The sequence below is a fragment of the Hypomesus transpacificus genome, chromosome 23, assembly GCF_021917145.1.
Source record: "Hypomesus transpacificus isolate Combined female chromosome 23, fHypTra1, whole genome shotgun sequence".
Lineage (NCBI taxonomy): Eukaryota > Metazoa > Chordata > Actinopteri > Osmeriformes > Osmeridae > Hypomesus > Hypomesus transpacificus.
The window spans coordinates 2,627,416-2,652,146 of record NC_061082.1 but is presented as its reverse complement, the minus strand read 5'-3'; the positions used below and the strand labels follow the sequence as shown (position 1 = coordinate 2,652,146).

General features: G+C 45.0%; 2 protein-coding genes across 5 annotated transcripts; one reads left to right on the top strand and one right to left on the bottom strand.

Moving 5' to 3' along the window:
• Positions 1–1,886: 1,886 nt before the first annotated feature.
• On the bottom strand, positions 1,887–4,692 carry LOC124485461 (melanoregulin-like). Of its 3 annotated transcripts, none has more exons than XM_047047092.1 (5): positions 4,601–4,692; positions 4,057–4,237; positions 2,965–3,055; positions 2,533–2,693; positions 1,887–2,245 (listed from the first exon to the last, which is right to left on the bottom strand). In XM_047047092.1, the coding sequence occupies exons 2-5, from the start codon at positions 4,135–4,137 to the stop codon at positions 2,168–2,170; spliced, it is 411 nt and encodes a 136-aa protein (XP_046903048.1). In that variant the 5' UTR covers positions 4,138–4,237; positions 4,601–4,692; the 3' UTR covers positions 1,887–2,167. The 3 variants fall into 3 exon arrangements, with proteins under 3 accessions (XP_046903048.1, XP_046903046.1, XP_046903047.1); XM_047047090.1 differs by lacking the exon at positions 4,601–4,692 and adding an exon at positions 4,493–4,584; XM_047047091.1 differs by lacking the exon at positions 4,601–4,692 and adding an exon at positions 4,493–4,570 and having other exon boundaries at positions 4,057–4,251.
• LOC124485460 (carboxypeptidase O-like) lies at positions 3,314–16,064 on the top strand. 2 transcript variants are annotated; one of them, XM_047047089.1, is made up of 9 exons: positions 3,314–3,472; positions 5,671–5,734; positions 5,928–6,029; positions 13,458–13,568; positions 13,686–13,802; positions 14,070–14,163; positions 14,363–14,565; positions 14,661–14,745; positions 14,912–16,064. In XM_047047089.1, exons 1-9 carry the CDS (start codon positions 3,450–3,452, stop codon positions 15,205–15,207), a joined length of 1,095 nt encoding a protein of 364 aa, XP_046903045.1. In that variant the 5' UTR covers positions 3,314–3,449; the 3' UTR covers positions 15,208–16,064. The 2 variants fall into 2 exon arrangements, with proteins under 2 accessions (XP_046903045.1, XP_046903044.1); XM_047047088.1 differs by lacking the exon at positions 3,314–3,472 and adding an exon at positions 5,125–5,206.
• Positions 16,065–24,731: the final 8,667 nt, after the last annotated feature.

The following is a 24,731-nucleotide window of genomic DNA, read 5'->3' as shown; positions in this document are numbered from 1 at the left end:
AGAGGTCAAGAATGGGGTGAGATGAGAGAAAGCGAGGAGAGTATTTAGCCTGAAGCCACAGAGAGAACAGGGAGGGAGACATGGAGGGAATCCAAGGAACCAGAGGGTAGAGAGAGGCCTACAGACAGGAGTGGCAAGTCTGCCAGACACATCAACACACCCCATAAGACCCCTGTATGATGAGAAAACCATCCTCTATACACACATAGTCCCCATTGCCTGTGTGCGTGCGTGCATGTGAGTGCGAGCGTGTGCGTATGAGGGCTGCAATATCTGGAAAATACAGAGACATTTGCTGAGTAAATGGCTCACACGATCCGTTACGGTTTAAATCGACAGTATAGTTCGTTGTAAACCTGGCAACTGTAGTTCTTTGACTGTAGTTCTGTGCCTGTGGGGTGGTGAGTCTGTTTGAGTATCCAGACCCTGAAGACATGCAGCTGTGGATAACACGCCTCATATTCTCTGGTGAAATATTTGACCAGAGGGAGTCAAGCAGTTGGAATGGTTAGGCCATGTGACCCCAGACCGCTGTCCTTTTTGCAGCCTTCATCCTGTTCCCCGGCAAAAAGCTGGTACGCATGGCCAGAGTTTTCTGATTGGTCCGAAAAGGGCTTATTAGAGGTTTTGAGACCCAGACTGGAAGACCTATTCTAGTTTAATGGTATTTCTCTCCATCTCTGCCCCTGACTTCCCTACCGGTCTCTCCTCTCACTAAGTCTGGTCTGGTGTCTTCATCAACTTCCTACCTCAGACTAGACCGGCCTGGCCAGGCCTGGATACTCCATGCTGCGAGCAGAATGTGAGGGCTGGGATGGAACATAAACCATTCCTGTTTTGACTGGATTTCCTGTGTGTCTTTGTGAAGGCAGTATTGCGCATCTGTGTAGCTGAAAGGGCACAATGACGGCGCATTCAGTTGAGACTGTAATGTTTGTGCATCTAGGCTTCTTTTATCATGACTTGTATTATGCCCAAGTCTTGTACGTGTCTCGTGCCTTGACCCCAGCCCAGTCTCAACCCCAGACCCTGTCTCAACCCCAGACCCTGTCTCAACCCCAGCCTGGGCCCCAGTCCGGGACAGAGCAGAAAGGTCCAGTCAGACTGAAGATCAGCCCAGTGAAACTGAAACAATCTAAAAGCCAGGGCTGTCTGTAGAGGTGCTGGGGAGCTGCTAGGGTTTCATGGAAAGGAGCTGACGTCATCAGGTCACACAATCACACACTTGGGCCTGATCCTTCACTCAGTCATGAACCCTTCCAGTACTCCTGCACATACAATGTCATCCAAGTACACACACGTGTATACCACCCCCCTCACACACGCACATACACACATACACACACACACATATATATACACACAGTGGGGTAATGAGAACAAGGTGCAGCAAGCAGCTTTCCACAATGCATGAAAGCCCTGCCAGGGAGCTGGTCCCCCCGATGAAACTCCCCCCTCTCCCCTGGCCTCGCCTCTTTTGGTTCCACATCTGTTTCCAGCCCCCTGAACTGGGCCAGGGAGAGAACTGTATGTAGGTCACCCTGAGCAGCACACTCACTAGCAGTGTTAGAATAAGATCTTTACTACCTGTAACACACAGTTAAACTCACTATTTAATAAAGTTATTAGTCCTTTGATCATAAATAGGAGAGAAGGAATGCTGTGCATGACTGTTCATAACTCTCATAGCCCTACTCATTTTAACATCCTTGCAACTCTACAGTTTCCAGGATTGTTTTGTTTTTTCCTCTCTGGAGTTGTAGTATTTGCTCCCCCCTGCTGGACATTTAGTAAATGTCTTTACAAGTCAATTATTACAAGAACAGTACGAAGAGGAGCGGTGTATTGTAATGTCATATTTTATTGGACTATATTTCATCCTAATTAATGTGTTACATGTGCAATTCAAACATATTATTTGATAAATAAAGGTTTTTAGTAAAAAAATACAAAGTTTATTGTGGATGTGCTACAGAACTCCACTACGGTAAAAAAAAAGCACTTTAACCAAAAACCTTTTTGTGAAACAATGAAACGTACACTCACTCTCATTCACATGCACAAGAACTCTCTTCCTTTGCTCTATCTCTCCCTCCTCTCTCTCTCTCTCTCTCTCTCTCTCTCTCTCTCTCTCTCTCTCTCTCTCTCTCTCTCTCTCTCTCCCCATTCACACCTCTCTCTTTGGGTACTTCTGCTTGGCCAGTGTTATGAAGTCTTCGGCACTATCAAGAGACACTAGTCTATCCTGGGGAAAAAAAAGAACACAAAACGTCAAGAAAATGACAAGAACCTATCATTAAGTCCCTCCAGCCCAGATCTAAGAGATTCATCAAGCAACACACCGGTCCTTAGACATTACGTATCTAAGTGACCTATTCATAAAATATAACGTCTATACTATTTTTCCATCCCTGCTTCTGTTCATAAAATAATCCAAGGACTCTTTTTGGTGAACACAAGCATTCCTTTATGCACCTATTGAACTATTAAACCCTCAGTGCGTCAGAAGTGTGTGTACGTGTGCTTGTGTACCATGACAAAGAGGTATCTGTCCTGGGGAGACACCCCCTGTGGGAACAGGCTGGTGTCCTCCGTAAGGGTGTGGAGCAGCTCTCTGGCCTGGTCCAGGCTCCTCGAACTCATGCTGCTCGTTTTATTCACACACAGCAACGACTCCACCTCCCGTTGGTAGCCTGGACTCACAGAGACAGTGTGCAGGGAGTCAGGTGGCTGAGCGGTTAGGGAATCAGGCTATTACTCAGAAGGTTGTCGGTTCAAATCCCGGCTGTGCCAAATGACGTTGTGTCCTTGGGCAAGGCACTTCACCCTACTTGCCTCGGGGGGAATGTCCCTGTACTTACTGTAAGTCGCTCTGGATAAGAGCGTCTGCTAAATGTCATGTAATGTGCATGACTGAAGTGAGTGGCTTTGCAGTAGAGGGAGGAAGTGAGACAGCTCTCTCACCAAGCTGCTGCAGGATCTTCCTCCACCTGGTGCTGACCTCTCGTCGGGCACACCTCAGAGTGTGGATGTCATAGTTTAGCTTCTCCCACTCCTTACACACATACAAACACACACAGTTAGAGACAACTAGAGAACCACAGATGGGGGTGATGCACTAAAAGGAGGCCAGGCCTGGTGATAGGGTACTGGGTAGAGAGATGAAACCTTGACCTACATCTCGACCCCGGCAGAGCTCTGCACAATACTGTCCCTGTCCCAGGCTGTGATTCCCTCGATGGCTGAGTCCCTCAGCAGAAACTCTGGGCAGGATCCTGGCTCTGCCTCCTGCTGACGTGTGCAGTCATGCGCTGGTGCTCGGTAATTGAGGGTGTGTTTGTTGTGAATGTGCCATGGGATTTGAGATTTAATGTCTGTCATTTTGTGCTTGGGAATTTTGTGTGCTGTTGTCATACAGAACTTATGGCTTTCTGCACTCGTGGAGCTTGATGGTGCCTCTGCCGATAATTAAGTATGATTTAATCCTCTATAATTTCACATGCAGCTATGATTTATGATTTTTGTATTTTTTGCCAGATATCTACATGGGTTTTACCTTTGTAGATAAATATATATTGAGTTGTGTAGTTATGGTTGAATGAATGAATGGAAGTCTATGGCTCTCATAACAGCTGTCAGGTGACCAAACACTATTAGGTTACCTTAGATTGGCCTAAACCAGAGAAAGTTAATAAAGAAACATGTGGTCTAGGTGTATGTGTTTGTGTGTTATTGAGTGGTGCGTCGTAGTTTATGCTCATGAGAATGGGGTTATGTTACTGTAATGTAAACCTAATCACTAGCCAGTCGGAACTGGTGTTTTCAGGAGATTCTGACAGTTTGTTGACTGGGACATGTGAAGGGAAATGTATTTCTGTCATTATTTGAGATTGATAAATTATTGTGTAAGCATTCAAACTGCCAAAAATAGATTAAAACAATTACATGTTGGTGTTTGAGAAGATAAATTCAGTCGATGTGAGGGTTTCTTTGGTTGCAATGACATCCACCAAGCAGTCCCTGTTTAAGTCCTGCATACATCCTGCATCAACTCACCTCAGTATCCTTATCTGCCTGGTTCCTCATGGAGAGGAACACCTGCAGCTCCCTGTCTGAAGCAACCGGTCCAGTGGACATCTGGGGGCTCTTCCAGGGGTTCCAGTCCTGCTGTTCCCCAGAGACACAATCCAGGCTTGGCTCACTCCCGCTGGACTCACTGGCCCTGCCACCCTGCACCCTGGAAACACACAGCTGCTTTTCGTTTTGGATCTGATTTGCAATTTTATTACTTTGTAGGCTACGTTTTATTATTTGTATTTACTCAATTACTGAGTTCACTGTAGCAGCGCAAGTATTGGCCAACAACCATTTCCTATAATATAATGGTTGGATTCGGAGGAACAGCAACAACAACTCCAGTTAGTATGGTATTTAAACTAGACGATAATTGCAGTAGAACGTGGCCTACAACTTGGTGGAGTAGGCTACTTACCGTAAAATAGCGTTCTTCTCGTCTCCGTCATGTTGAAAATACTGCCTACAGCAACAGACAGTGTACAACGCTCCCATTTAGCCCAACCTAAAAAAAATAATTAACTACCTGGCTGTATCATCCCAGAGTAAGATCCGACAGTGGTTGCAGTTTTACGAAGATTGCATTCATTCCTTCCATCAAACTAAGACTAATATTGTCAACTGCCCGCCTCAGTCACTACTTTTGTCAACTTGCGCCCTATCTGTCCGAAGAAGGCTGCGGTGTTGAATTAGGAAACACGTGAGTCAGTTAGACAGAAGCTACATGGACAGTGAATGAATGACACCATTTATTCATGCGGGCAGCATGCAGCGCCTAGCTTTCTCGACCCGCTAATTGTGTCCGAAGGTTCGTGCGTAATTGGAGACCGTTTATGGACCTACACCATTGATGGGAGAGGGGCTGAGAGAGGGCGTGTCCGTGTTGGACTACGACCCCGCTCTGTGTCTGTGCGAAGATGAGGGACTGAGTCCGACTGTTTTTTGCTCCGTCAGCAATTAGAAAGGGGTGTGTGGGTCAGGGGATGTTCTTCCCGTTTAATTGTATCTGACACCAGTCTGAAGCAAGCAGTCATTGTTGGGATACATAAAGAGAGGACATAATAATGTTGAACTCCAGAAAACTTCGCATCGCTCTGTTCGTACAGTTGATGCCGTATTGCACCTCAGACAGGTGAGTTTACCTGTAGACCTACCTCCAAGAATGTATTACGTTTGTAGAGTGTTAATTTATTAACAGGTACAATTGTGGATCAAGTGAATGTCCACGGACAGTCTTTGCTCCCTGTCAAACCTATTCCTTGCAGGCCAACTTTGTTGACATTAGCTGGGCCATTCTGAGGATACAACGATTAGTTTGTCGCTCGAGGATTCCTCAGAAATCAGTCAAGAGCCAATCTCCAAAAACTGATTGAAACGTAATATGTTGAAACAAATATTCAAATAGATAACAACATGCAAAAGAGGACATTATTTTATGATTGTGCACTTTGCCCCTTGCTCTTTGCTCTTTTCTTTCATTTTTTTTTTACAATTAACCTGGCTGGCTGTATATATATTTGACAATATGATTTAGTCTTACCTTTGCTTGTCTTTAATAATATGTTTATACATATATATATCTACTCTATTTGATAGAGTTGTTGAGCACCAAGATACTCCATGGAATTACAATTACACCAAGTATCATCCCATATCAGAGGTAAGAAAGTTCAAAACATCAACTGTAAAGTTATTCATGGTTAAACTGGCACATGAATGCTGGGAATGTTTTTACAGCTCAGCCCATATAGTCCCACTTGAGTCATAAAAATAGTTATTGGTTGATTCATGATGATACTTCATCATGTACAACTGTACAGTTGGTTCCAGTCAGATGTCTTTGTGTTCCTCAGATCTCCTCTTGGATGGACCAGATGGTGAAGGAGAACCCAGATCTTGTCTCCTCCTCCGTCTACGGACACACCTTCGAGGGAAGGAACATCACACTCCTCAAGGTGATTTTGAGAAGGAACTACCCCAAACCATCTTATACGAAGTGTTAACTCCTTTGGGAAGCAGTTACGGTGGGGTCACACATTTTTTTGATTTCTTTTTCTTGGGTCACACATTCTGACGGCTGTCAGAAATGGTTACCTCTGTGGTACTGGCTCTGTGATGGCTCCAAATCAGAAAATATGGTTCCATATTAGTGTGAAGCAATGACATAACTACCCCAAACCATTTTAGGCGGTGAATTGAAAGGCCAGAGACGCTTGGTGTTTGTCCCTGGCTTGGGAACCACAATTCACTTTAGGTTAGATTTTCAGATATGGTTGACTCGAGATAATTGACTCGTTAATAGCTGACTCCAATTTTAGACATGTACACAAGTGCGTTACCTGTAACCTTGAGCGCTAAACAGTTACAGTAATGACATGAAACTCTGACGTAGGTAAAAATTGTCTGCTTGATCAGAGCACCGACCCTAAAGTATGCGTGTTCACTAAACAGTCGTTTATCTCTACTATAATATGGATTTAACCATAGTAGACCTAGTAGGATATGTAATCGATCACTCAGAGGCTCCGGTAAATTCCTTCGGATCGTGGAGATCCACTGTAAGTGACTCAGAGGCCTTAAGTTAAAACCTACTCAAAGAGTCTATGTTTATAATCAGTTAGCCGCATTAACCAGACTAGATCAAAGTTTTCACCGCCGAAGCTTGATAGTTATGTTTCAAGGAGAACAAGTAACTTCAAAATGCACAATAATAGTTTATTATCTAAATAGTAATATAATCAATACAATGATACAGAAATATCATCAAATACAAAACATACCTTCAGAGCAATGGTTAACAAAGGTATTCACAATGAAGACCAGGCGCCTAATGCACCGGAGCTGTATCGTTAACAGAACTCAAAGTGATTGGTAAAACTTCTTCCTATATACAACCAACCTGACTAAAATGGGGACACCGGTCATGTGACTGAAAAGTTGTCTAATGCATACAAATTCAAATTGGATCATTAATCAAGGCTGCAGTAGACCAAGTGGTTCCCCTACAAGACAGGGGAATATGTTAAACAAATGTTGGTCATACAATTATTACTAATGTAATACATAAAATTAGAAACTAAAGTATATCAAACATGACATTAAAAGCTGTTTAAAACCTTATTTTCAAGAACACAACTTTTAATGATTATTTCAGAGTCTTACTCTGTCCACCTTCCTCTTCAACTGTTGAGACCACCTCTCCAGAGGTGTGTCATTAAGGTGTGATTGTCATTTTAGGATTCATGCAAATTAACGACTGTCCCAGACGAGTGTCTGGGTGACCAGTGACAAAGGGGCTGCCAAAACAGCCCTACACCATCGTTTGAAGATTTAACTCCTTTGGGTAGCAGTTACGGAGGGGTCACACATTTTTTTAAGGGCTTTTTTTCTGGGTCACACATTCTGACGGCTGTAAGAAATGGTGACCTCTGTGGAACTGGCTCTGTGATGGCTCCAAATCAGAAAATATTGTTCCAGATTAGTGTGAAGGGATGATATAACTACCAGAAACCATCGTTTGAAGATTAAACTCATTTGGGAAGCAGTTACGGTGGGGTCACACATTTTTTGGAGGGCTTTATTTCGGGTCACACATTCTGACGGCTGTCAGAAATGGTGACCTCTGTGGAACTGGCTCTGTGATGGCTCCAAATTAGAAAATATGGTTCCAGATTATTGTGAAGGGATGACATAACTACCCCAAACCATCGTTTGAAGATTTAACTCCTTTGGGAAACAGTTACGGTGGGGTCACAGATAATTTCGATCTTTTTTTTAGTTTATTTTTTGGGTCACACATTCTGACGGCTGTCAGAAATGGTGACCTCTGTGGAACTGGCTCTGTGATGGCTCCAAATCAGAAAATATGACTCCAGATTAGTGTGAAGGGATGATATAACTACTCCAAACCATTGTTTGAAGTTTTAAGTCATTTGGGTAGCAGTTACGGTGGGATCACACATTTTTTGGAGGGCTTTTTTTCTGGGTCACACATTCTGACGGCTGTCAGAAATGGTGACCTCTGTGGAACTGGCTCTGTGATGGCTCCAAATTAGAAAATATGGTTCCAGATTATTGTGAAGGGATGACATAACTACCCCAAACCATCGTTTGAAGATTTAACTCCTTTGGGCAACGGTTACGGTGGGGTCACAGATAATTTCGATCTTTTTTTTAGTTTATTTTTTGGGTCACACATTCTGACGGCTGTCAGAAATGGTGACCTCTGTGGAACTGGCTCTGTGATGGCTCCAAATCAGAAAATATTGTTCCAGATTAGTGTGAAGGGATGATATATCTACCCCAAACCATTATTTTAAGTTTTAAGTCATTTGGGTAGCAGTTACGGTAGGATCACACATTTTTTGGAGGGCTTTTAATTCTGGGTCACACATTCTGACGGCTGTCAGAAATGGTGACCTCTGTGGAACTGGCTCTGTGATGGCTCCAAATTAGAAAATATGGTTCCAGATTATTGTGAAGGGATGACATAACTACCCCAAACCATCGTTTGAAGATTTAACTCCTTTGGGAAACAGTTACGGTGGGGTCACAGATAATTTCGATCTTTTTTTTAGTTTATTTTTTGGGTCACACATTCTGACGGCTGTCAGAAATGGTGACCTCTGTGGAACTGGCTCTGTAATGGCTCCAAATCAGAAAATATGACTCCAGATTAGTGTGAAGGGATGATATAACTACCCCAAACCATTATTTTAAGTTTTAAGTCATTTGGGTAGCAGTTACGGTGGGATCACACATTTTTTCGAGGGCTTTTTTTCTGGGTCACACATTCTGACGGCTGTCAGAAATGGTGACCTCTGTGGAACTGGCTCTGTGATGGCTCCAAATCAGAAAATAAGACTCCAGATTAGTGTGAAGGGATGATATAACTACCAGAAACCATCGTTTGAAGATTAAACTCATTTGGGAAGCAGTTACGGTGGGGTCACACATTTTTTGGAGGGCTTTTTTTCGGGTCACACATTCTGACGGCTGTCAGAAATGGTGACCTCTGTGGAACTGGCTCTGTGATGGCTCCAAATCAGAAAATATTGTTCCAGATTAGTGTGAAGGGATGATATAACTACCCCAAACCATTATTTGAAGTTTTAAGTAATTTGGGTAGCAGTTACAGTGGGATCACACATTTTTTGGAGGGCTTTTAATTCTGGGTCACACATTCTGACGGCTGTCAGAAATGGTGACCTCTGTGGAACTGGCTCTGTGATGGCTCCAAATCAGAAAATATGGTTCCAGATTATTGTGAAGGGATGATATAACTACCCCAAACCATCGTTTGAAGATTTAACTCCTTTGGGAAACAGTTACGGTGGGGTCACAGATAATTTCGATCTTTTTTTTAGTTTATTTTTTGGGTCACACATTCTGACGGCTGTCAGAAATGGTGACCTCTGTGGAACTGGCTCTGTGATGGCTCCAAATCAGAAAATATTGTGTGAAGGGATGATAAAACTACCCCAAACCATTATTTGAAGTTTTAAGTCATTTGGGTAGCAGTTACAGTGGGATCACACATTTTTTGGAGGGCTTTTAATTCTGGGTCACACATTCTGACGGCTGTCAGAAATGGTGACCTCTGTGGAACTGGCTCTGTGATGGCTCCAAATCAGAAAATATTGTGTGAAGGGATGATAAAACTACCCCAAACCATTATTTGAAGTTTTAAGTCATTTGGGTAGCAGTTACAGTGGGATCACACATTTTTTGGAGGGCTTTTAATTCTGGGTCACACATTCTGACGGCTGTCAGAAATGGTGACCTCTGTGGAACTGGCTCTGTAATGGCTCCAAATCAGAAAATATGACTCCAGATTAGTGTGAAGGGATGATATAACTACCCCAAACCATTATTTGAAGTTTTAAGTCATTTGGGTAGCAGTTACAGTGGGATCACACATTTTTTGGAGGGCTTTTAATTCTGGGTCACACATTCTGACGGCTGTCAGAAATGGTGACCTCTGTGGAACTGGCTCTGTAATGGCTCCAAATCAGAAAATATGACTCCAGATTAGTGTGAAGGGATGATATAACTACCCCAAACCATTATTTTAAGTTTTAAGTCATTTGGGTAGCAGTTACGGTGGGATCACACATTTTTTCGAGGGCTTTTTTTCTGGGTCACACATTCTGACGGCTGTCAGAAATGGTGACCTCTGTGGAACTTGCTCTGTGATGGCTCCAAATCAGAAAATAAGACTCCAGATTAGTGTGAAGGGATGATATAACTACCAGAAACCATCGTTTGAAGATTCAACTCCTTTGGGAAGCAGTTACGGTGGGGTCACACATTTTTTGGAGGGCTTTTTTTCGGGTCACACATTCTGACGGCTGTCAGAAATGGTGACCTCTGTGGAACTGGCTCTGTGATGGCTCCAAATCAGAAAATATTGTTCCAGATTAGTGTGAAGGGATGATATAACTACCCCAAACCATTATTTGAAGTTTTAAGTAATTTGGGTAGCAGTTACAGTGGGATCACACATTTTTTGGAGGGCTTTTAATTCTGGGTCACACATTCTGACGGCTGTCAGAAATGGTGACCTCTGTGGAACTGGCTCTGTGATGGCTCCAAATCAGAAAATATGGTTCCAGATTATTGTGAAGGGATGATATAACTACCCCAAACCATCGTTTGAAGATTTAACTCCTTTGGGAAACAGTTACGGTGGGGTCACAGATAATTTCGATCTTTTTTTTAGTTTATTTTTTGGGTCACACATTCTGACGGCTGTCAGAAATGGTGACCTCTGTGGAACTGGCTCTGTGATGGCTCCAAATCAGAAAATATTGTGTGAAGGGATGATAAAACTACCCCAAACCATTATTTGAAGTTTTAAGTCATTTGGGTAGCAGTTACAGTGGGATCACACATTTTTTGGAGGGCTTTTAATTCTGGGTCACACATTCTGACGGCTGTCAGAAATGGTGACCTCTGTGGAACTGGCTCTGTGATGGCTCCAAATCAGAAAATATTGTGTGAAGGGATGATAAAACTACCCCAAACCATTATTTGAAGTTTTAAGTCATTTGGGTAGCAGTTACAGTGGGATCACACATTTTTTGGAGGGCTTTTAATTCTGGGTCACACATTCTGACGGCTGTCAGAAATGGTGACCTCTGTGGAACTGGCTCTGTGATGGCTCCAAATTAGAAAATATTGTTCCAGATTATTGTGAAGGGATGACATAACTACCCCAAACCATCGTTTGAAGATTTAACTCCTTTGGGAAACAGTTACGGTGGGGTCACAGATAATTTCAATCTTTTTTTTTGTTTATTTTTTGGGTCACACATTCTGACGGCTGTCAGAAATGGTGACCTCTGTGAAACTGGCTCTGTGATGGCTCCAAATCAGAACATATGACTCCAGATTAGTGTGAAGGAATGAAATAACTACCAGAAACCATCATTTGAAGATTAAACTCCTTTGGGAAGCAGTTACGGTGGGGTCACACATTTTTTGGAGGGCTTTTTTTCGGGTCACACATTCTGACGGCTGTCAGAAAGGGTGACCTCTGTGGAACTGGCCCTGTGATGGCTCCAAATAAAAAATATGGTTCCAAATAAGTGTGAAGGGATGATATAACTACTCCAAACCATTGTTTGAAGTTTTAACTCCTTTGGGAAACAGTTACGGTGGGGTCACAGATAATTTCGATCTTTTTTCTAGTAAATGTTTTGGGTCACACATTCTGACGGCTGTCAGAAATGGTGACCTCTGTGGAACTGGCTCTGTGATGGCTCCAAATCAGAAAATATTGTTCCAGATTAGTGTGAAGGGATGATATAACTACCCCAAACCATTGTTTGAAGTTTTAACCCATTTGGGTAGCAGTTACGGTGGGATCACACATTTTTTGGAGGGCTTTTATTTCTGGGTCACACATTCTGACGGCTGTCAGAAATGGTGACCTCTGTGGAACTGGCTCTGTGATGGCTCCAAATCCTAAAATATGACTCCAGATTAGTGTGAAGGGATGATATAACTACCAGAAACCATCGTTTGAAGATTAAACTCCTTTGGGAAGCAGTTACGGTGGGGTCACACATTTTTTTGGAGGGCTATTTTTCTGGGTCACACATTCTGAAGGCTGTCAGAAATGGTGACCTCTGTGGAACTGGCTCTGTGATGGCTCCAAATTAGAAAATATGGTTCTAGATTATTGTGAAATGATGACATAACTACCCCAAACCATCATTTGAAGATTTAACTCATTTGGGAAACAGTTACGGTGGGGTCACAGATAATTTCGATTTTTTTGTTGTTTATTTTTTGGGTCACACATTCTGACGGCTGTCAGACATAGTGACCTCTCTGGAACTGGCTCTGTGATGGCTCCAAATCAGAAAACATGGGTCCAGATTAGTGTGAAGGGATGACATAACCAACCCAAACAATTGTTTTGAAGTTTCAATCCTTCATCAAGCATTTACAGTGGGATCACACATTCTGATGGCTGTTGCTTGTCAGATATGGTGACATCCGACAAGCAGAAGCCTGCTTGATAAAGGAGTTCAACTTCAACACATTGTTTGATAAAGGAGTTAAACTTCAACACATTGTTTGGGGTAGTTATGTCATCCTTTCCCACTAATCTGGACCCATGTTTTCTTTTTTGGAGTCCTCATAGAGCCAATATCACAGAGGTCACCATATCTAACAAGCAGCAGCAATCAGAATATGTGACACCACTGTAACTGCTTGATAATGGAGTTAAACTTCAAAACATTGTATGTCGGTAGTTATGACAATCCTTTACACTAATCTGGACACGTTTTCTTATTTGGAGACCTGATATAATGTGCATGCCCTCTGTAACTTTTGCAGACATCTCCATATTATCTCAGGTTGTTCATTGTGACCAAAAGAACACAGAAAAGAACACACATGATGGCAGGACAGACCCTTTGCATGTTAGGGGAGGGGGTACACATTATATCAGGTAAAAACGGCCTGATATAATGTGTCGCCCCTCTGTAACTCATATGGTAGACAGGAAACAAAGCGGTTAATTGAAAGGCCATATTAAACTAAATCAAACGAAAACAGAAATCACGTTAGTGGGCAGGGAGGGCCGGGTTAGCAAAGAGGGGGCATCCTTGTCAGACCACACCCACAGGGAATGGACAGATGGAGGTAACCTAGATTAAAGGAAAAAATATTGTTCATAAACCTGACCATGAACCTCCCCTACCGAGGAACCCTAATTATTAGAAATGTTGTCCACGGTAGAGATTATGGAGGTTGGTAAGGTAATTTAGCAACCTATGTTGTAGACCACACCATGTTTTATTTGTCTGTTGAAGTTAATAGTTATGTAGGCTACATGGTTACCTAGCCTGTGTTGTCTGTGGTACCAGATAGGAGTGAGGAACCCAGTAGTCAGAGAGAAGAAGGCTATATGGATGGACTGTGGCATCCATGCTCGGGAATGGATTGCTCCTGCCTTCTGCCAGTGGTTCGTCAAAGAGGTTTGATGGATGCAAAGTATACACTCACACAGATTACGCCACTCAAAGGCACACACAATTGAGACACAGTAGCCCTACATATTCTGTAACAACAACATTGATAAATCTTGTGAACAGATTCTGCAGGGGTACAAAACAGAGGACAAGATTCGTCAGATGCTCCAGAACTTAGATATCTATGTCACGCCTGTCCTGAATGTGGATGGCTACATGTATTCCTGGACCAATGAGAGTGTGAGTCATGTGTACATGTCAGGTATCTTTGAAAGGGAAGTAGGTTGGTCAAAGCAGAAACACTGGTTCAATCACAAGCTCGTAATAATATCAGAGCTTGATTTTTTCATCACTACATTGATCCCTTTGTCCGTAAATAATAATAATAATTGTATTTGTAATGCACTTTATATTGAGTTAAAATCTCCAGTGCTATCAGTGTGTGACTGAGTGATCTCTGTGAGAGACACTGACCCGAGACATGGTTCTGATGGTTCTGTCTCACAGACTCGCCTGTGGAGGAAGTCCAGGTCCCTCCCTCCAGAGGGCTGCAGCTGCTACGGGGTCGACCTCAACAGGAACTTCTACGCCAACTGGGGAAGTGAGTTGGTCGACTGAGGCTTTAGAACAGCCATACTGTTTCTTGAGCCCCTCCCCTTGGATCAGACCCGGGCCATTTTCATCCAGAGTTAATGGTGCAGTAATGTCTCAAAGTACCAGAATAAAGTTTGAAAAGAACGTTTTGTTGATGTTTGGGTAGTGAGCTGTTTACATAAATGTGTCCCTCTTCTGCCCCCCAGTGGTAGGAGTGTCATTTGACTGCTGCATGCAGACATACTGTGGCAAGGCAGCTGTCTCAGAGAAGGAGGCCAAGGCTGTGACAGATTTCGTAGGGAACAGGACCGACCAGATCCTCCTCTTCCTCACCATCCACTCTCATGGACAACTGCTTCTACTGCCCTATGGACACCCTCAGATAGCTGCCCCCAACCACGATGAACTGGTGAGGGGGAGGGGGAATGTTAAGGGAGTTCATTCCGATCCTTTCTGTCTGTAGGTGACAATAGCTGAGGGCTCGGTAATCTGTTATTTCTGCAGGTCAAAGTGGGTGAAGATGCTGCGATGGCTATGAAGGCGCTCCATGGCTTGGATTACACAGTGGGCACCTCCCCTCAAGTCCTCTGTAAGCCGAGTCACACTTGTCATACACGACCACACATGACCTGTCTGTGTATATTAACTAAGACTGGCCTCTTACTCTTTTATTCTCAGCATACCAGTGCATATCAAACATACAGTCCACAGAACTGCATCTTTTTCTATTCCTCCCCCACCCCCTCTCTCTCCAGACCCTAACTCAGGTTCCTCCAGGGACTGGGCCAGGCTGGTGGGCATCCCCTTCTCCTACACGTTTGAGCTGAGGGACAAGGGTCAGTTTGGCCACAAACTCCCTGAGGACCAGATCCAGCCAGCGTGTGAAGAGGCCTTCGCTGGAGCACGCTACATGATCACCTACGTCCATGACAAAACCTTCAGCAACTCCACCCTCCCTAACACTGCGGCCAGGCTGGCTACCATATCCATGGTTACAGCTATGACCTTATGGAGCAGTGTGGCAGTGGTGGGTTTCACCACTGGGGTGTAAGTTTAGGAAGAAGAGAGAACACAGATTTTCCAATCAAATTGTGCCTTAGTTTTCCAGCAGGGGGCAGCAATGCTCCATGGACTGCAGCTCACTCAGGATCTTTGTGTCAGGATGCAGAGGATGTAAATATTTCAATATTGTAATCTATTCATAGTTCAACAGCACCTTAGCCTCAATTTACAAAGTTTGCAGATACTTGTTAAAGGAGGAAATGAAGCAACCATACAGATTCAAGCACAAAAAAAAGATTCAAAAAGAGTACATTCAGAAGTTCTGTTAGATTAATGTGGAAAGCCTTTCTTGACAAACTTGATCAAACAAATGTGCGGTAATTCAAAGTATTTCGAATACTATTCCTGACCAAGGTCAGACTCATATCTGGCATCGCCCCAGCTTCCATCCCACTCTGGTCAAGTTCTACTGGATGGAGATTTCAGAGCTGCTGAGCTTGGCTTGGGTTCAGCTCTCCTCAATCACCAAGACCAACACTCCAGATCCTTCAGATGCATGTGACTCTCTTTAGCTCCTACAGCAGATTACATTCTTCTCCATTAAGATGGAGGTTGATAATTACACAGTTGCATGTCTGTGCTGAAGTATCTCCTGGCTGTAGCTGGTGTGAGACTCTGGAGAGGGGGAAATCAATACCAAGGCACAGTGATTAATTGGACCTATTTTCTTCTGGCTTGTTTCCCTCCCCCTGGGCCTATCAGTGATGCCTTAATTTGTTGATGAGTGAGTGCTCCAATCAAATGTGAGTTTTTCACATGGGAGTGGGCGTTGTGCCGTTTAAAGTCAGTACAGCGCAAGTTATTGGATGATAAAATACTGTATACTGTTTGATTGTATTGTTAAGTGCTGGAATAAAGCAAAAGAGATATTGGACTGTAAAATTGTTCAATGTCAGAACAGCACAGCAATTACACAAACTGATTAAAAGAGTTTGGTGAGTAATATTCTGCAGGTAATTGAGTAAAGTAAAAAAAAAAAAAAAAATGCTTACTGTTTCCCTGCCTACACTATCAGCAACTGTATTTCTGAAGTCAGTGGAGGCACTAAAAGGGAAGATTTTGAAAGATCTTGAATTACATGTGTTGGTTTCATGGAAATTCCTCAGTGACATGGCAGACAAAGTGTATAGAGATATAATAATATCTCCATGGGCATTGTGATCTGATACTTTCATAGTGTGTGATATGGAACAGGAGGGTATGGTCTTCAGGCACCATGCAGTGTGACGAACGTTGGCTGTGTAAACACAGCTTCTCCTGAGCTAGGTATGGAACTGTTATGACGGCCGAAACATCCATAATGACTCCATACGTCCTCCAAATCCATTAAAACATCCAGCTGTGTGCTGACCGGTTTCAGGTGGTCAGCTAAGGGAAAAAAGGCTGCAGCCAGTGTTTGTTCAGGTAGGAGAGCCCAGACTGGTAGTTGACCCAATGCCAACATTCCATAGGTCTTTACAGTGACTTCTAATGCAGCCCAGTGGTATGACAATATGGATGTTAATGGGGAGTTTTTTGGTTCGTTGAGAATGTTACGCAAGTCTTCAATTCTGTTCAATGCCACTGTAACAGAGGTGGTTTGGATCTCAAGACAGCTAGAGCAAGTCACAAACCACCTTGCTTCATTTCAGCACTACTCACATATTCATCCTCACGTGTGTGTGTGTGTGTCTTTGTGTGTGTTTATCGATTGCATCCCGTACCGCACTAGGCTCTGAGCATCTATTGATTAAGATCATTACCCCAGCACTCGCTCCTAACGAGAAGCTATGGAGTCATAAGTTGAGGAGCGGAGCGATCCGCTTGCCAGATTCATTACTCCGACCCGCAGGCTCGTAAATCAACAGGATCCATAAACCAAAGCAGCCAGGCTGTGTACCATCCATCACTCACATACTCACACACGCTACTTCTGTTCAAGCCGCGGACGATGGTTAAAGAGGTATTTAGTTCAATGACCTTTTTCTGTCTGTCTGTGTCTTCCTGACTGTCTGACTTCCTGAATATCTGTCTGTCTGTCTTCCTGACAATCTGTCGGTGTCTGTCTGCTTGTCATCCTTCATGCCTACCTGCATGTCTGTCTGCCTGTCCTTCTGTCTGTCTGTTTTCCTGCCTGCCTGTTTGTCTGCCTGTCTCTCTGTCTGTCTGCCTGTCTCTCTGCCTGTCTCTGTCTGTCTGCCTGTCTCTCTGCCTGTCTCTCTGCCTGTCTTTCTGCCTGTCTCTCTGCCTGTCTCTCTGCCTGTCTGTCCCCGTCCAAATTCTGGGAGACCCACCCTCTCTCTCAGCCTGGCTCTGCATGATGATCCAGACATTCACAAGGTGACCTGGCGCGGGCACAGAGGAATTACCTGAACTCTCTTAGGACTGAGCTGAGCTGATTAAAGCTGGCAGTCCATGGTCTGGTTCGCTGATAACCACTCAGCCCGTTGGTGTCTTCCTCTCCTTGTTGTTTTTCCTTGTTCGTTTCTTCAATTACAATCATGACCTTGAACTCCCCAAGGCCTGGTTAAAGAGAGAAAGAGTTGTTGAAAGAGTCAGAGAGTGAGGGAGAAAGAGAAAGATGTACACAGAGGGCAACAAGAGAGGTAGAGAGGACAGCTGTTTGAAATGTATTCCTGAATTGTATTTTTGTCACGAAAATGTTGACATGGCACCGCAGAATTCAGAGTCTGCGAATGCCCTGCCTTCAACCTCCTTCCCTACATACTCTGTCCTTACCCCTCCCTACCTTTTCCCTCTGCCCCTCCCTGCCTTTCTCCTTCTCCCCCGCTTCTTTCCCACCGCTCCGCTCGTCTCCATCCATCTATCCCCTCCATCCTCTCCTCATTGCCCCTGCCTCTGTCCTGTCTCCTTCCCTGCCTCCCTCCTCACCTCTCTCCTTCCCCTCGCCACCCCTCCCTCTGACGGATGATCACTCTGTTGCCGGATACTTCCACGCCGGCCTTCCCTCAGTTACCTGAAGCGCTGTGCGTCGAGGCAGTTCCCCGTGGCCTGAGCTTTACCTCACGAGAACATCAGTAAATCAATCAGAGCTGCCTCGCTCAGCCCCCGCCTCGCTCCCTCCCTCTGCTGACTGTCAGGGCCGCCGTGAAATATCTCCCTCCAAATATTACCCTTGGCTCAGCAGCAGGAAGGGAGGACAACCACCTGACTGGCTCATCTGTCAGTGGGAGAACAGATAGCCTTGATCATCCAGGGGCTGGAGGAGATAGATCTAGATTCTCTGGTGGGAGATGTCGACCGTGTCTAGCGGGGTGTGTCTGTGGATCAGCACTGAGCGAGCCACTTTTAGAGACTCCACAATTGGGATATGTAGACATTTCCTGGTACATGTATTGTCATTTCCTGATCACATTCAGTACACAGTCTGGTACTCTGTACTGAGGACAAGGTCAACTACTGTTTCAGGAAATACATTTCAGCCATTTAATGAAGGAGTGTAGGTAAACATCATAGACATTAGTGTTTACCTCTTGTGTCCCTAATCATTTTTATTTGTTAGCTTACTGCAAAAATGTAATAACCTTTTAGTAAACCAACAATGTTACTACTACAATGCTCCTCTATCTGAAATTCGATGCCACTAGATGGTGATGTTGACCAGAAGATTAGTGAAAACGGTCGTTAGCATTTTGAGAGAGAAAAAGCCAGGTTCTCAGTTTACTGTTTGCTTTTATATTTACAGTGCATCCAGCACCAGTCTTCAGAGACACAGGAGGAAATCTTTTATTTTTTTATTTTTCCAAGAGTTACAGCTCACCCTGAAGTCAACAGCCCAGTCAGACCCTCTCTCTCTGTGGCTCCCCGTGACCTTGTGGGTCTGTCAGGAGAGACTGCGGCTTACTGATTATTGTGTGTGAGAGAGAGAGAGAGAGAGAGAGAGAGAGAGAGAGAGAGAGGGAGGGAGAGAGAGAGAGAGAGAGAGAGAGAGGGAGGGAGGGAGGGAGGGAGAGAGAGAGAGAGAGAGAGAGAGAGAGAGAGAGAGAGAGAGAGAGAGAGAGAGAGAGAGAGAGAGAGAGAGAGAGAGGGAGGGAGAGAGAGAGAGAGAGAGAGAGAGAGAGAGAGAGAGAGAGAGAGAGAGAGAGAGGGAGGGAGAGGGACAGGAGAGGGAGGGAGAGTTTTATTGTATTATGTGACTGGTTTCGCCTGAGGCAGGGTTGCCATATGTACAGACCACCCACTCACACTGCATATGAATGAGACACATCAGCAAAGATGGCTAATACAGTGTACAGTTCTCATATCTCTCAGTTCTCATCTTATACAGTATCATGGTGAACGTTAACACGCACACACACACAAATATTATTCACATAACACCATACAGTACATACCACATACTTTGGTCACACACACACACACAGTCTATATAAAGTCACATCATCCCCCTGCAAGGCTGTGTGTCAGTGTGAATGTGTTAACTACAGCTCAGCTCTACTAATGAAGGCAGTTATGAGTGTATAGAGAGGCAGCTGATTAGTGCAGTTTCACACTCTAACACCCTCTCTGCCCCCCCCAACACACACACACACTTTATCTCACACACGCACACACTGTTTTTCACAGAAACATAGACACACACTCTCACAGACACTGTCATGCTTTGAGACTGCCATCATTCTCACAGCATTGGTGACTATCGTCACACTAACTCATCACACTGACACACAAGCACATACACACTGACACACAAGAACACACACACACAAACAAGAACAAACACACACCACAAAGCTTTTCCTCTAACCCCTCTCCCCTCCCCAGCCTGACTGCTCTGAATCTCCCAGCAGATTGCACCCCAGACTGGGGTCTTACCATATTCATGTTGTTCCCCCGACACCTCCCACCCCCACCACCAGTATGGCCATGCAGATCTCACAGTGTGCTTGTGTCTACGGAGACACTGGTTGATCTTTCCATTCAGAGCCACACCACAGATTCTGTTGAGGCACCAACTCTATACAACAGAAACACATCAACTGGTGTCACAGGACTCCTTCAGAAACCAAAGCCTGATTTTCTTGTGTCAAAATTCTATTCGATCACGCGTCACTACTCCAGTTCTCCTCTATTAGGTCTCACAATTACCTCTCGTCTGGATTACAGCCAGCATCCGTACTTTATCAAGTGTGATACGATTAGGAGTTAATAAAAAAGAGAGATGGAGGGCTTAATTAAACCTTTAAATATCACTGAGCAGTACGATACAGGTGTACGTTCCGTATAAAGATCACTGGTGAGGTTTTTATTGCGCGAATTAAACAGGCTTCAGTGTGGCTCACGCGGCAACGAAGCAAAGCCCTAAACCCAGCCCCACGTTCCACACGGCGCAGCCCACCACCTCACATCCATCACCTCTCTAATGATCCAGCTCTGCTTCAGCCCTCCTCTGTGTCTCTGGGCAGTGATTAGCAGACTTCACCAGCTTCATACCTCGGCATGGACATGCATATGCATTCAAGAGAACTACAAACAGACGATGGTTGGAGTGAAAGAGAGAGAGAGAGAGAGAGAGAGAGAGAGAGAGAGAGAGAGAGGGTGTGTGTGCGCGTCGTTAACCGTTGATGTGCATCTTAATGGCTGTTTGGGTCCTGTGTGGGTTCCCTACTGAATGAGGAAGTTCGCTTGACGGATTGTGTGTGTGTGTTTGTACGTTTTTGTGTGTGCGTGTGCATGCATGTATGTATGTGGATGTATGTGTGGTTTAACACTGGGCACAAATTGAACTCCAGCCCATGGTGCCATCAGTCACCAAACATGTCCCATCATCGTCATCCATCTACTTCCAGGACCCCTCTCCTCCCCCTCCCCCCCTCCAACCCTCACCCATCCATCCAGGACCCCCTCCACCCCTCACCCATCCATCCATGCCTCCATACTTGGTTCTTGACAGTAGCATCGCAGGTCTTTACAGATGAGCCGCCATTCAGATACTAGAGAGAAGGAAGGTCTGTCTAAACAGGCCCTCTGTATGCATGGAGGTGTAGCAGCATTAACTAATGACCAGAGAGACTGGAGACCTGCATCTCTGGTGGCTCCACCAGTACACCCACCATGCTGCCCCTGCTGCCACAGGCGGAGGGGGTGGGAAATGATGATGATGATGATGGCTTCACTGACCTTACATCAAAAGTGTGTTTTACACCCACAAGTACCCCCACACACACACACCTACCGTCCACACACAGGTCCACACACACACAAAAACAAACACACACACACACTCCCATCCACCCTCCCCCCCCCCACCATCACAGTAGAGAGATGCAGGTTGGATAACGGCTCATGACTGTGTTTTAATTCTTCTCATGAGCTTCATCCCAGCACAGAGCCCCAGAAGAGAGTGGAGGGTAATGAAAACCAGCAGGGTGACAAGCACCACCCAGCAGAGAGGCACACACACCTGACAATCTGGAATTAGAAAGCCATAAAAAAAGGGAACATGAGATGAAGGAGAAAGGAAGGTGTTTCATCATCCTGTAAAAAGAGTTGTTTCCAGTCTGCGGGCTCAGCCACAGTTGTTTCACCTTTGTTGTTTATCACATCTGTTTATTTGTGTGTGCGTGTGTGCACGTGGGTCTGTTTTTATATGCATGTGTATGTGCATGTGTGGTATCGTTTTTATTAAGTGTCGAGTGGCAGGCTCAGTGAAGACCCCAGGAGGGATGCTGGTCTCTCTCACACACACTCCTGAACCTCTCAGAGCTGCAGAGGTCAGCACACAGATCCAGCACACACACACTTTAAATAAGAACATGCTCTTCTATTACTTGGATGAAGGATGAGAAGGCGAAGCATCCAGGTCTTCAGCTGCAGCTCACAACCATTGATATTCACACAGCGGCATCGACACACACTACACTTCTACTACAGAGAGTTCACCCCAAGGCCAGCAAAGGAACTCTGCCGGTTCCATTCTCTATCCGTCAATCCAGCACAGAACAGCCACCTGGGTTGAGCTTTTTGACGCTCCTTGAGTGCCACTGCATGTATGGATATGTGTTTAGGCCTGTGTGTGTCTGTGCGCATGTGTGTGTCTGTCTGTGTACGCGTGTCTGTGTTCTGTTTTTGCATGTTTGTCCACGTGTGTGTGTGTGTGTGTGTGTGTGTGTCGGCGTGAGTGCGTGTGTGAGTGTGTGTGTTTGTGTCTGGAAGTGAGAGGTCCTCTCTGCAGACCAAGGCGCCCTGCTTGCCCCTCACCTCTGAGACCCTGAGCAGCTCAATAATGACTTCTCCGTGACTGCCACCGCTTGCTCCGAGGGGATGCTCAGAGCTGTCACACCACACCACACACACGCTCACACACACCTCCTTGGGGCGCTGCAGGTCACAGACAGCATCTCCGTGTTCCTGCCTGTTGACTGACAAGTGCTGAGGGTTCATGTGTCTCTGCAGTCTGCAGCCCTCCTGTCTGCCCTCTGACAGCCCCGGAGGCATCAGAGGGTGTGTGTGTGTGTGAGTGTGTGTGTGAGCGTGTGTGTGTGAGCGTGTGTATGTGTGAGCATGTGTGTGTGAGCTCTGGATTGGATGCAGACCCTCTTTCATCTGTCATTTCAAGGCCTCTGGATTGTAAACAAAATGGAAAAGTCGTGTGACATTCCGTCTGCTATGTTCAACACCAGGTTCTGTCGTTGAGAAACCTTTTTCTTTTTCTCTCTCTTTCTCTCTCTTTCTTTAACTCATTCTTTGTGTGTGTGTGTGTGTATGTGTACTGGCTTCCCATTGCTCATGGATTTGCAACAGTCCATTCTCACAGATCAACTAATCCCAGCTGAACTTTACCCTCTTTGTGTTTTAATAAGGGCCAGTGCCAGTATATTCTGGATTATTTATGATTTGTTTACTTTTCCTACGAGTTTTGTGTTCCATTATTAACAGTTATGTGTTTACCAGTACCTGTACTGTAAACAACTTGAAGGAATGTTGCATATTCATTCTGTGTGGGTAGAGTAATGGACTGTTCAGTGAGGAGGGGTGAGAAGAGGGTCTGGAGAAATGTGAGGAGAGGGAGGGAGGGAGGGAGGGAAAAATAAAAAGGAGGCCTGTGTTTTTTCTGTGGCTTCCAAAGGAGAAAGGATGAAGAAAAGCCGTAGATACCTGTCTTTCTGTGGTGCAGTGGCATATTAAACTAGTGTCAAGACATCAGCCCCAACTCTCTCACTCTCTCCCTCTCTCTCTCTCCCTCTCTCTCCCCCCCCCTCTCTCTCTCTCTCTCTCTCTCTCTCTCACTCTCTCTCTCTCTCTCTCTCTCTCTCTCTCCCCCCCGCTCTCTCTCTCTCTTTCTCTCTCTCCACCACTTCTGTGCTCAGCAGCAAACAGCTACATATCCAGAAGGAGGTTGTTGAGCAGTGTGAAATTAGTTTTTGAGAAGATGGCAGCTTTTTGTTAAGGTTTGAAGCAGGTCCCCTTGAATTTCAAGCATGCTTATAGAACATCCCTTGGACACGACATGCTCCTCTCCTCCCCTCTCCTGCTGACTACTGCTGTATTATGTAAAAGCCCATGTCAGGCCTGTGTGACTTCAGTGATATTGACGAGACTTCATTAGGCACTGGTTCAGAGTGGGGCTATGACTGCCGCCGGCCCATATCGGGACAGATCCATACTGCTGAGAGTGGAGGAGAAGGTCTGACATGATGATTTGTAGATTGCAAATGTTTCTGGGGATTGTCAGAAGACACCAGCCTCGTGGATGTGGATATTGGCAAGGGAGTATGAGGGCCGTGAGCAGGTAATTAGGACAAGTCTTAGCGGAGACTATTTTCCAGTCCCTTGTCCGTGCTCTTCTTCGTTCTTCTAATCCTCAAATCTGGCATTTGATTGGTCTTCAGGGTGCCCTCTCTAGGCCTGCGATTGGTGTCTGGGGACAGTTCTTTCTTTGAAGTGGAGGTTTATAGTTGATAATCCCCATGAAGACAGCTTCATCCCTCTCCTAACTAACAAGCTAACCAGATTAATGCAGAGCTCCACATCCTCATGTTTGGCTCTCATCTTCGAAGTGGAAGAGACGTCAACTTTTTAATACGTTTCTCATCTCTCATAATGAAAAATAAAACTGAGAGCGGTGAGAGCAAACAGGCCAAAGAAATTACTGGAAATCTTCATTACTTGTAATGGGCACTAATGTGGAGCACTTGACTGGTCACAGTGACACATCATCTTTAGCATTGCCAGGGTTGGGATTTATTTGTTGCTATACAGACCACATTGGAATATTCACACACACACATACACACACTCATACACAGATGTACACACACATACGCACATATATAAGCACACATGTACACAAGCACTCTGCACACACACCCACACAAAGACCCACAAGTGCACACACACGCACTCACACACAGTGAGTGGGTTTGTGTGTGTGTGGTGGTTGTCCACAGGACGGGTGCACTGTGCAGTGTCAAGCCCTTCCTGAGTGCTGTGGTCACGGCACCTCCATCCAGCAGTGAGCAGACCCCGACCTCTTCACAGGCGCGCCCCCTCACTGGGGCTGCTCGCTGGGAG